The sequence below is a fragment of the Vollenhovia emeryi genome, unplaced genomic scaffold, assembly GCF_000949405.1.
Source record: "Vollenhovia emeryi isolate VEMERY1.0 unplaced genomic scaffold, V.emery_V1.0 DF939126.1, whole genome shotgun sequence".
Classification (NCBI taxonomy): domain Eukaryota; kingdom Metazoa; phylum Arthropoda; class Insecta; order Hymenoptera; family Formicidae; genus Vollenhovia; species Vollenhovia emeryi.
Window position 1 is genome coordinate 2,476,288 of NW_011967240.1, and position 13,423 is coordinate 2,489,710.

General features: G+C 37.2%; 1 protein-coding gene across 1 annotated transcript in view; it reads right to left on the minus strand.

The window, feature by feature from the left end:
• Positions 1 to 12,000, minus strand: part of LOC105569010 (lachesin-like) — a 48,197-nt gene extending 36,197 nt beyond the window's left edge. The window contains exons 1-2 of the mRNA XM_012025129.1: positions 11,896 to 12,000; positions 1,344 to 1,450 (exon numbers count right to left, since the gene is read on the minus strand). Of these exons, the coding sequence (XP_011880519.1) occupies positions 1,344 to 1,450; positions 11,896 to 11,965 (177 nt within the window). The 5' untranslated portion in view covers positions 11,966 to 12,000. The remainder of the gene's footprint in view (positions 1 to 1,343; positions 1,451 to 11,895) is intronic.
• Between the last annotated feature and the right edge of the window lie 1,423 nt (positions 12,001 to 13,423).

Here is a 13,423-nt window from a genome sequence, read left to right on the forward strand (position 1 = left end):
TCTTCTCTGTCTCTCTCGTCACAAGCTTCAGCTTATTCAACGGGACGCTCAGTCTATATTTACTGTGTCTATGCCTAAGTCATACAAAAATACAAAAAGTATCCAGTTACCAGAGCAACAAGCGTACACTAATAGACTACCGTTGCCGGAAGCTAAAATCGAAATTTTAAAGCTGTTTTTAAAGTGGGTGCCAGAAGAACGTTAATTTCTATACCAGGACATAATTAAGTATCATGGAACTAAGCAGCCTAGAAAAAAGTAATTATTTTTCTACTATTTTGTGTTCCCATAATTTGTCTTTTTTGTTCATAAACGTTAATTGCTAAATCTGGTTGTTTATTTTAGAAAGTCCCTAAGTCGATATTTTCAAAATTAATTTTTAAAAACTTACCAACATTACGTTACTTGCTTTCCTACATGTAAAATAAAATGTGTCATTGTCAACTAACAATAAGTAAGGCACTCATTTCCTAAAAATATCGCTGCAAACAGACGTGAATAGTTTTTTCACCTCTTGAAAATTTACAAAAAGTAGGGTGTTTCAGCAATACACGATTCAAATGTTTTCACGAATTGACAGTTCTAGGAGCAAAAGGTGCAAAAAAATTCAGAATCACTCCAGCATCTCCTTAATCGCGCCCGCGATCGATAGCGTCTTCCGTAATGCGAAATCAGCCGCGCGAAAAATGTTGTTAGCGCATGCCGGAGGAGCCGCTCGTATCATCTTATAGACACGTGTATCGGTAAAAGTTGTCCGTAGTCGGACTGAAAGAAGAAAAGTCGGGTCAAAGTGCGCGGAAGAATTCCTCTCGACTTCCTTCCGCTTTTAAGTGAGAATTTTGCAGATAACAGGATCGACTTTTGCGTCCGTGAAAATCGCACGGATAGATTATTCAGAGCGCTAAATGTCTTTCCCGTGTACTCGTCGAGGATTTTTTCCCCTCATTACGGATCCGCCTTCATTTTGAAGAGAGTAAAAACTAATTTCCGGACTAGAAATATCAATTTCTCTTTACGGATGTCGCGATGAATAAACGTGCGGATAAATGTCCATTAATACGTAACGATTCTCCAACAATACGATTACGCCGCCTTTTATCTCGCGCGTCTGATATCAGCTCTTGCCAGATTTTCGTGCCGGTTATCGGACCGTGTCAACATTGTAACGCAGCACACCTCGAATAAATGTAAAATGTTCGCGACGTGTACCGCAGAAGTTTAACCTGGTGGGAGATATGACTTTTTAAAGGCGGCGTCTCCTTTCAGAAGTTAAGTGAGACCACGAAAAGTTAAGCGAGCGTTACGACATCACAGACGCCGCTGTCGCTTTTCATACAACGTACCCTGTAACCTCCTAGATGTTTCACCAGACACGTGAAAGTGGCGTCCCTCCCGAGTGGCACGGTTAGATTGGTGATAGGGCCGGAGAATTCGGGTTGAAAAGCGCCTCCTGAAACGATAAAATACGTACGACGTTCGTGAAAAATACATACGCCATTTGCATACCGCGCACCGCCGGCAATTTTTCGACAGCGACGTCAATTCGCCGTCGTGCAGAATGCACTTTATGCGAAAGCGAATAAACGTCAGAAGGCTTGAATGCTACGCGACTCGGCGAGACGCGGGGGATGCGTCTCGCGACTGCAAATTAAACGCGCAGACGTCACGTCGAATTAACGAGAATCGCTGTCGTGTGCGCACCACTTAATGCAAACTTCCATATTCACGAGCAACGTTGATCGATGCCGGATCATCTTCATGCCTGTTCGCTCCCCGATAATTTATCTATCAATTGACAAAAGTTTTAGGAAGAACCGACGCGCGCAATTATTTTTCCACATGCGTTTTAAAGCAGAAATGTTTTTGGGCAATTGTAAAGATTTGTATGACTGTAACTGACATTATTGAAACAAAAGTATTTTTGTAAATTTCGCCTTGTCCGAGTCAGGCTCGAAAATAGTGTATTACAAATGCAACTATATGAAATAAATAATATGTAGAATTATATTAAAAACATATAATATGAAACTGTGTTATTTTCCCCGGTTTAACTTTGCGCGAAACAAAATTTGCACCAATTACCTTGATTTCCATAAACAATTGTGAGATAATATAATTTTACGTTGTGCAATTTTCAAATTAGAATGCATTAGAAATTAAAACAGGAGCACGACTTTAATGTAGATATGATCATTTCAAATCGACTTATCTCGTAACAACGTAATTTGCGCGGTGGAAACGTACATAGCTACCGCTTCCATTATCCATTATCTTCCTAATGTGAAATTATGCGTGCGGCACACGCAGCTGCCATAAATATCGCATCACGCACGATTATAGCTAACGCGCCATTCTATATGTACAGAATACATCTCCTTTTCCTTTCTCATATTTTTCACGTATTCCCGGATTATTTCACAGCTGCACTATGAATAATAGCGCTACACAGACGATGGCGTTCGATATGACACGGCGGGCGCGTGAAATAAGGCGAAACACGATGCGTAACGTACAAATTGCTTCCCCTGGCGAGACAGGGACCGAAGGATATGGAATGCGCGGAAGAATGGCCGAAGATGCACTCGGTTCTGTATTAAAAGATTCGTTCGAATTCCGCGTTTCCTTTCCGCTCTCGGCGCGTTCACCTCGGACAATCCAGAGTCCCTCTAATCAGAGTCTGACCAACGGGCAGTTTCGGCAAAATAATGCCGAAAGAGAAAGAAGTATATTTCCCTCGCACTCCACGTACAGCATATGCGTCATGTAGAGTGAGAGGGAATATATTTCTTTCTCACTCGCGTCATTCCTAGACTGGCCTGCTGGCCAGACTCTGATTAGAGGGTATCTAGGACAATCTATGCACGGCGGAATCTAAATGGCTCGCCTAAAAACGAAAGTTTGCGCGCAACATCAAATGACTTTTTTACGTCTCGCCAATAGACTAAGCGCCGCGCGCGACAACTCGCGTCGAGTGAATTGAAATTAATCTTGTAATCGGCAGCCGAGTATCGCGTCGAGATGGTTATCCGGTAGTTTACAGAATGATGACGTAAATGTTGATTGAATCGATCACTACGCAGAGAGAGAGGGACGAGTCGACAGGGGGGGGAGGTCTCTCGAATGCATTTTCTCGCGCAAATAGAGATTCTACTGCGAACAAATAAGAAGGGCTGACTTTTTGCTATTGTTCCCATATTTCGCGATCCTCGCGTAACAGGCTGTTTTGGTACTCGAAGTCTGCGTGTCTAGGAACATCCGTACACGTAGAATATGTACCGTATCAAATGGGCTTCCAACGAGATGCACGCGCGCCCGATAACATTTTCGTATGAATTCTTGCTAAAAGTATCCGCGACAGCAGCGTACAACGGGGTAAACAGGACAATGATACTTCTGCAGAAATTTCTGTCCCAGCTGCTGCATAAGCTACTCGATTTTGAGTTTTTTTTGTATTCTGCGATACGCGAGATTAGCCTGGCGTTATGCGAAACATTAACCTGTTAATTGATTAAATTTAAAAAAAAATTCAGTTCACTCGTCGCGTATTTGCAGCTCTATTGTTGCGTTTATTTTTAAAACTAATTTTCCCCGATTAAGTGTCTTTGTCTTAAAGATCCATACGCGAATCGTTATCGCTCAATCGCACCTTCGTCGGCGGGAAGAAACGTGGCGTAATATTGTTATAGTTTAACGGCAAGGAAATTGACAATATTGAGTTACGATAATCAGCTTAACCGTCACCTTTTATTATAATTTTGTTTTAATTGGACAAACTCGTCATCATTCGACGGATTTAAATAGGAGGAAATTTTCAAAATTAGATCTCTAAAATTGAGCATTTTTGAAATTGTCTCTCCAAGTTGCCATATCTATGCGGACAGCGAGTATATGAAATTAATTAGAATGCGACAAATGTATGAACCGAAACAATTTCGTTGTAATTCGAGCTATTAATTTTCGATTATCCGATTTCTCATTACCCCGTGAATATAACGATATGTTTGAATGAAACTTGTAACTGTAATAAAAGATCTTTAATTACATTGACATTCAAAACCCATTAAAAAGTGACATATCGAAAATGACTGCGTAAAATAAACGAAAATGCAGCTTGACGCGAAATAATTTTGATTAATAATTATCTTCTGAAGTAAATTATGACCTTCGCAATGCTTCCTGATCTAAATGTGACACTTCATCTATAGCCGACGCAATTAAAATGGTAAACGATGACTGCAAGCGAATAGGACGGGATAGTTGTGGAAAATTAAACAGACAAGAGAAAACTGCGGGAATAGAACAATTTTCAGGAGGAAGAAGAATCTGACAACTGGTGACAACACAAAGCTGATTGAAGCTCAATTAAAAAAAAAAGAGTTTGAGATCTTATAACAGGAATAACAGGATCAACACAAGTATTAAAGAAAAGAAACCGCAATAATACTTCGTTGTCAACGGCTATGCGGGGTTGATACGAGCATCGCCATGTGAAAAGTTAAAATGCAACTCCGGAATACGTAAACCGGGTCGCAGTCATTTGTTTTGCGAAAGTAATGTTCGCAATTAAAGCGCTACATAGCGCAACGTACACAGCTTTAATTATTTTCAAGAAAAGAAATTTTCTTGAAAAACATTATAATGGAGAATATTGCATTTAAATTTCATTAGGAATTTAATTTTTGCGCGCCAAGCGCAGCGCATGATTAGACAATTTTTAAGGGGTGAGAAAATAAAAAATCTAAACCAAGCAAATCGTAGAGGGTCGTAAAGAAAAATGCGGGGATATTAAAGAACTTCTCCGATACATCTCGTGTCTTTATTTCACGAGCGTTGATGCTCCTTCGGATTTTTAATCGAGCGTGGTCGTAAGTTGTTTTAAGGCACTGCCGGAAAAGCCAGAAAGTTGTCAATAACCTATCCGCATTTTATTAATATTAAAAAGTTTCACTGGCATAAATTACTTACCGCGCGTCGTACTCGTCAACATTGCTGCGAAGAGTACACGAGAAGCCGCGATTTTCCATCCGGAAACTTTGTTGAAAATTGCGAGTAGCTTATTATCGAACTTCCGCCGGGAAAATAAGTTGTTATGGATATTAAATATCGTAACATTCTTCGTCGCGCAGAAATGTCGAGCCCGTGGCCCGAATTAGTAGCTTTCGACATACGATCCCTTTGCCCGTAACAAGCAAGTCTTATTAATCCCAGCGTCGTGTCGCTATTTCGAGATAATTCGGGTAATTTTCGCGCTGGGGCTTCCCATTCTTCGAGGGCCGTTTTTCGCGTTAATACCGTTACAGTGATAGTTCACTCCGGAAAATGGCGAAGCTCTCATTCATTTTTTACTCTCTCGCGGAAATTAAATTTCTATTTTTTATATTTAGAGGCGGACAGTCACTTAATTAAATTATTTTAATTCGTTAAAAATATTGTTCGGCTATGTTCAGGAAATAGTTAAGGTAAATTCTTTTGTCAATACATTAATAAATATTTGTTAGTTAAATAACTGCAAACGTTTTTAGCGTACGTAACATGTTTGCTATGAAATGCATACGCGAGTAGAGATGCAGGTTGAAGCGTTGGAAAATAAACTGATGGCGAGAGAAGGAAAAATAAACTATCGATTACTGCGGTGATTTGAGCAATTTATCTCATAAATAGCATCGCACCGCGCAATTATTTACTCCCTATTGGTCAAGCGTTATTTGACAATAATTTTGCGCATCATTTCGTGCACGCGCACATCGAACGATGCAAAAGCGTATTTGATGAAATTCACGCAATACCAATAATTACCTGGAAGAATATTCATTTATTAATGATTATTAATTTGTGCTTATTAGGCTTAACATTTGGGATAAATTGTTCTATTCTGCATATATCGAATTTACTATTTTTTTTTATAGATTTTTGTTGTATTTGTTTCATAAAGTTTATGTACGATAATAAATTATAAGACTTATTTTCCCAATTTTTATTACGAAATATTGCATACATTTATATCTAATATATAATAACTACTTTTTTGTAAATTAAGGCATAAGAAATATTAATTAGCGAAGCGAATAAAACGTTTCATTAGGTTATCGGTTTAATTAATAAAAGTGTAAATTAAAAAAAATTTACAGCACATTTACGTAACCAACTATTAAATAGAATCTTAATCTTTCATAGAATTGTGTTAAAAATATGCATGATAGAATAATTCCATATTTTTCCCTTCTTTTCCGAGATTTTTCACGCGCTAGAAATTCGTGGCAAATGAACTTCGTATTGCTCAATCCACGCATATCGCGCATGTAATCGTGCATCCGAAGCGTCGACTAAACTACTGCTGCAATGTATCAATTGAGGTAATATTAACTACATGTTTAACTCGTCGCGCTAGAATGCACTTTGCACGCGTTCACTCAGTACGTTGATAATGACAGCCTCATTTACGTATATCGCGCAATGACAGTCAAAAATTAAAATACTAAAGAAAAATATTGATATAAATTTTTTGCATTTTTGTGTGTTTGCTAAAAATATCACTAGCCAATTATTTGGCGTACATTATTTGATTATTATTTATTATATAATAAAAGTGTTGCACAAAGGATAAAACCGACTCCCTTGAAATAGCAAATAAAAACACGTATGAAGATAACGTAGAGACGTTTCTAATTATTCGATCGGGTATTAGGTGCACGAATAAATCGATGTTGCTCCTGCGCGAGAAAAATGACAAGTCAAAAATAGTATTTTACAAAAAGAGATTTTAAACTGTCAATTAGAGCGGATTGTAGTTACAACCGCATGATCTGTTAAATTATTTTCGTCGGTTTCCTTTCTCGCTGAATAGATCTTCCTCCATGCGAGAATATATTTTTCAAACGTCCCTTCTCTTCATTTTCGCTACTTTTAAACGAAGTACAATCTTATGGTGCATTTTTGGACGAGGTTTTTGTAACTACATTAATGTCACGTTACTGGATAAAAGTTCGAGTTAGATAAATTATAAAAGCGCAAACACTTATATTTTTTACTTGTTCCACTATTCCCGTGCAGGAGCGGCATGTCGCTACATATATATATATATATTTTACGAACAACGCTTTTAATACCTTGCATTGGGGAGAAAGATCGTATCTCCTTGGTCCCGGCACCGCTTGCGCGCCTCTAAACGCACTTTCCTCCATCGCGAGTGGCCAAAGTAAACGGCCAAACAAGCAAACAGACACTCTACAAATCTCGTCACCCAAACAGCCATCACCCGCCCGTAACTTTGCCCGGCTAAAGAAATATTCGCAAAGGCGACTCTCGACGGAAAGTCGTTCCCGAGTTTCAGCGTTTCATTTTTCTCGTTTTGTATCCCTAGGCTCCTTTTTTCTCTCTATCTCTTTTTGAGATTCTGTTTTATCCAAGCTTTCTCCTTCTTCTTTTACTATTTATGTTCTACTGCAGTATAGCAAATACATCCATATTTAATTACTTTCTCTCATATCAATCGCTTTTATCTTATTGGTATTTTAGCAAATTAATCGATCTTTAATAAAACTTTAATTGCTTGGCATAAGAGATGTATCTAATAGCGAATTCGGCAGCTTGCACTAGTGTGCATTAAGGCTTGTTCACAGTCAATTCTTGTATTCAAGGATCATCTCAAATACATTTTGAAATACTTCTAAGCAAGTAAAATGATCTGCATAGCATTTATACGGATCATTTTTTTGGCTAAATAGTTTTTGAACAGTTTGAGATGACCATAAATGTAAGAGTAGATTCTGAACAAGTTTTGGTGTGCAGTCAATGCGCACTAGTGCAAGCTGTCGAATTCGCTATATCATTGAAATTAGAGATATCTCGGAATTTAATTTTTCTCTCTCTCTATTTCTATCTCTTTCTCTCTATCTCTATGGATATAATTAAATTTTATTTACCAATACTCACAATTAGCATACTGAAACTCACTGAATATTAAGAAATATCCCTTGTAAATGAGTTTTCATCATTACAAAATGTCGAGACTACTCGAAAAAAATATTCTTAGAACTTTTAAATTGTAATATAAAGTTTATAAAATATTTCCTGCGCACACCACATTTAATTATCCCATCGCTTATATGATTTAATAATTTTTTTAATTAATTTTTTTCTGTAATCTTATGAATTTATTATAAGCGACGATTTATTTCTAACTAATAATAAGACCCTTGTTAATAGTTTTCTAGCATTATTGTTGAATTTCCCTCTTCCCGTTTACTTTTCTTTTTTCCTGCTTTTTACATTCCTCTTTTTCCATCGTTTTTCCCCCCGTCTCATTTTTCCGATTGTCTCGTAAAAGCGGCTTTGCCTATCGTAACGAGACGTTTGAGGTGAGTTTTGTCGCGATTCGACGGTGGTATACCGGTAATGCAAAACATAAGCGGAAGAGCTCGACTATATACCGGCAGGCGCGGCGTTAAATTCATCGAGACGCATAAATGCGAGAGTTGAGGATAGAATGTATTGTAGGGTTCTTCCATCTGTCGCTTTCCGAAACCGTTGCGGCGGTAGTCATTTCTAGACGAATATCGGCTTGTAAAACATTCCATTAAAAAATATCACGGATCTTGCATCCATAGATTTCAGATTAATTACTATATACATACAAGTAAAGGAATAAATATTAAATAAATGTACTGTGGTTCAAATTTTATAAAATGAATTACATTTATTACATTTATTCAACGTGATCTTGTCGAGCGAATTCTCTTTCAAAGGTAAGGAGAGAGATTTGGAAAGTTGATGGAAGATACGCTGTATTTCCGACGAAAGCAGTACGTCTCAGATTAAATGAAAAATTTCTAAATAAGATCGAGAATTTGCATCGCGGTATCGCTTCATCGATGACGTCGCACGCCTTGAGAAAGGCCGCGGAAAAAGAAGGGTCTCGTTTAATTTAACTCAATTTATTCTTTCGTTTGCCCGCCTCTGAATGGCCATCCCTTTTCCATTCACCCTTCGTTAAGCGGTCGATAAGTGAAAATTCCCGATTGGCCGGAAGCTGTCTTTCTATAGTCCGCACGTTCCGGTCCTTATTTATTCCTTTCAGCGTCACGCATTACCGCTCGATATTAGATGCACAATGAAGCATCTCGACATCTTCCCGATGGGACCTTCGCGTCGTGTTTATAATTATTGCTTTGTGGATGCTCCTCCACGAACCATACTTCAACTATCCACAATCTGGAAGCTGGCAGCGTCTACAAAGTTCCTCCAGATCTGTTTTGGACTGCTTTGGATTTGTTTTAGAACTATTCGATACATTTCGGGACGCGAGACGTATTGTGTATCTCATATGGGGAATATGCATAATTTTACCGAGAGAAATGTACATATTTAAAGAAACGTACACATTGTACACAATAAAGTACACATTTGTGAAAATGTACAAAAGAAGGAAGATGTTTTTCAAGCAGCAAAAATATATTTGGGAAGATTTAAATTGATGAAAGATGATATTATTTTATTAAAAATAGCAAAAGCATAACATTTGTAGGTATATTAAGAATTATTTAGACGTAACCTGTGACTTCTGTGAGCATATGGATAATATTTATTATCTCTTAACGAGATATTCTAAATTCTAAAAGATATGTTTTAAAATTCGCGTTGCTAAAAAAGGATTGATTATAGATTAAAACAAAAAAAACGGCGATAACTTTAGATTATTTATGACTGTTGAAAGGTTGAATATTTTTAGTTGTTCTAGAATTACTTTTTTACTCGTACGAACACGTCAGCAACATTTATAAATCATCACTTACTACATATTGAGTTTTTACAGTTAGAACAGAATCTATTTTCAGTATCTACTTTTGCTTCTAATAAATATAGAATAAACGGGAATAAAGTTTTGGCAAATTTCGGAAATATTTTGTATTATTTATCATCTGTTTAAAATAAAATAATAAAAAAAAACAATAAACTATTTTCTTTCACGTGATAAGTTATTAATTCTATCTTTATAAAAATATAAAACCGTTTCTTGACGAGTTTTATTTTGTCTCTTGAAATGCACAAAACCGATTGCAGTTATTGAAAATTGAATGAAAACACAGTTTTTATTTTAAGCGCAAAAACTAATAAAGACTTATACAGCATGAATGTTTAGACGGAAGAATTTGAAAAGAGTTAAACGGAATCTGATGGATGAAAGTAAATTCCCGCGACAATTCGTCGAGATCACGATGCAAATTGGGCAATTTACGATAGAACGGAAGAATGCCAGTCGTTAAGGAAATGCGTATCGGGTGCAGGTGTCACGGCGCTTGCCTGTTTGCGAGAAATGGATCCGCAAAGAATATCCTTGCGCGCGCTAGTTTTCCTCTAGGAAATCTTATTTACTTGCTGAGAACGCGGGGCGAGGTCGGCTGAAATTGAGTGACGTCAGTAATCAAATGCCATTCACCCGTTATGAAGACGTTTCGCCTCGGTGGAAATTATCATGCGAATGCGCGACTGGAGGAAACGATAAAACCTTGATAGTTTGCGAAATTTTCTTGTCTACGTCAAACTATAATATCTACCTATCTTTCTTCACGGTCCGCCCAGCCCCGCCTTCCTTTTCTCTTTCCCGTCGTCGCTCGTCTCTTACGGTATCTGCAGTCTTTATTAAAATCGTAATCTTTTATTTCCTCTCGCGGACATTCGCTTGTACGTTTGAACGGTCTATTTAGCTTTTTACTCTAGATGTAGTTATTCGAGACAAAAGATAAATTATATTTGACTTTATGCATTGACAAGAACTGCTAAATATTCATGTTCACTTTTGTGCAATTCCCTCATCGGTCTCTTTATCTTATTGTTGCTTGTTACAATTTTTTCCTTCACAGTCATTTGTGAATCAAAGCAAAAAAATTTATGTCTGCAGCGGTATGTGTTTATGCATATAATAAATTATTAATAAATATATAATAATGAAGAAATTAATAGATGATTAATACGATACCTGAAATAATCCCGATTTATCGGTTTATTAATTAGCTATTATTATCGATATTCGAACATGTAAGCATTAAAACCTGTGCTCTGATGCATTTCCATTAAAATCATTTTATTTCTGTTTCTGAAATAAATTCCACTTGAAATCAACTGAAAACCTATTTACATCGTTAAGCTTAATCTGCGAAACCTTTTAGCTTCTAGTATTAAATATTGCCGTAATTAGAGCTCTTTTAAAATCTGCGCCGTGAAAAGATTGATCCATTTCATACATAAAAATTTTCATCTGGATATATTACGATATATTACGTATAGATACATATATATATATTATTATATATACTTTTTTGAATATTGTACAAAAGATGTACGATTCTATTTATAAGCGTGGACAGTAAAGTGGAATGACCGATAATATGCGTGTTTCAACGAAACTGCGAATGGCCCGCTTTAGCTGGAGCACGCGTTGGCATTCAGAAAAAGTAATATCTCACCGGAGTGGAAGGTCGTAAGGCCAATATCGCCGTATGTCGTTGCTGTGCAAGTGTGCGTTTCAAAAGCGGATTAGTTCCGGTATTGTATTTACAGGTGGTCGCGCACAGTCGGGCGGCTTAGTTGCAAAATTGCCCGTACATAGCGTGATATATATCTCATGGTTCTCGTATTCATCGGGTTCGGCGGCCCTCGAAATCTGCGCACGTTCGCGTGACACGATAGGTATCTACTCTTATTGAGATTCTAATATCGCCGGGATCAACCCGGGGATCCGTTAAGGGATTTCGCTAAATTAATCTTGTTTTTTCCGAAATCTATTACCGTCCCAAGGGGGCATCTCCATAATTGATACAGACTGATCGAAATCCCTCGGGCTATATTTGTACTTGTGTGTAATCTGCGTGTCAGGGGCGATCAAGATTTCGTACTTACCAAAAATATCGTTTGGATAGATCAGGAACGCCAGTAACACCATTAGAAGTGCCTTTTGCCAATCCACCATTTTGCCACAATCATGGACCCAGCTGAAACATTAAGTATTACGTAACAAGTGTAACAAGCATTACGTAACGTGTCTCCAAGTAAATTTTTTATATAATAATAGGAAAAATTATTTCACCACTTAAACTGGCCAAGTAGTTTATTTACTTATTCCAAATTTTCTACTTTTTCCACAATTTTTATATATTATATATCACTTTAATTTCGCACACCTTTTTGCGTATTTTAATTTACGTATCGTTGCTCTCTTTTTAAATAATAATGTTTTTAAATCATTCTTCGAATCGTAATTTATGAAAGGATTGCCATCCTTGGTAGGAGATATCACAGTTCTCTCGCATTATTATATTATTAATTAATAAAATATTGAATATATTGCTTAATGCATGGACAAAAATGATATTTAACGAGAATCACGAGTAATTAAACACGTCATGTCAGTTAATTATAGATATAATTTATCCCGCGTATCCTTTTGATGGTTTATATAGGAATTATTGATGAATATAATTAAATGAATCTATTCTGTCTTTGTATTCGATGATTGGAAATGAAACGCAACTACAAAGGAGGATCAAAAGTTATAGAATAACAAATACGATCGCAATTGCATTCACGGAAATACCTATCGTTTATCACCGATCAATTTTATCGTGTATTAAGAAATGCGGATAAAACGATTTGATCGCCGATATGTAAATAATCGACACAGATTCTGAGCATTAATCCCCTCGAATCGCGCACCAACACGGCGTCCCCCCGTTGCTTTATTGGCTTGGACGTTTGCGCACGGCTGGGGTGAAAATAAAAATAATAAAGTAGACGTGAGGCGTGGTAGAATATATTACTGGCGGGAACATTAAAGTCGTGTCAGCGTCTGTGATGATATTCCACGGGGATATTCCTTATCTTTTCATCTAGACTTTGCGTACAGATCAAAAACGCGCACCCGTTTTTCCTCTGGTTATATCAGGGACGGTGGCGGCCCCGTTTATTTACCCGATACTATATCAAGGATCAAGAAAAATATACAAACAACGAAAGTAAGAGATCTTTCGGTACATACAATCGCAAACTCGTGCAAGAAGCGAGTTAATCTTTGGCGACGGCGCAATCCATTGTTTTCTCTCTCAACTGGCGTGACAGAAATTTAACGGTGTACAAACAATTGGTTTTTTCGATATAAAATCGTTGTGAGAGATCAAATATTAAAATTTCCTCGATGATCCTCAAGGTTTTATTTAATATGAACTTGATATTATCGTAGGAAGTGAATTTTCACCAAGGATGTTAGCAACGCGTAATTGCGTAGATTTAGTGGCGAAATTAAATGCACCTCGCAATGAAGCGAGAATTGAAAATATGTTAAGATGTGTGTTAAAAAAAATTTATCACCGCAACAACATCGCCTTTGGCGACCCGGTTAGAGCGTTGCAAGCGTTAAACGCCAATCAGGCAA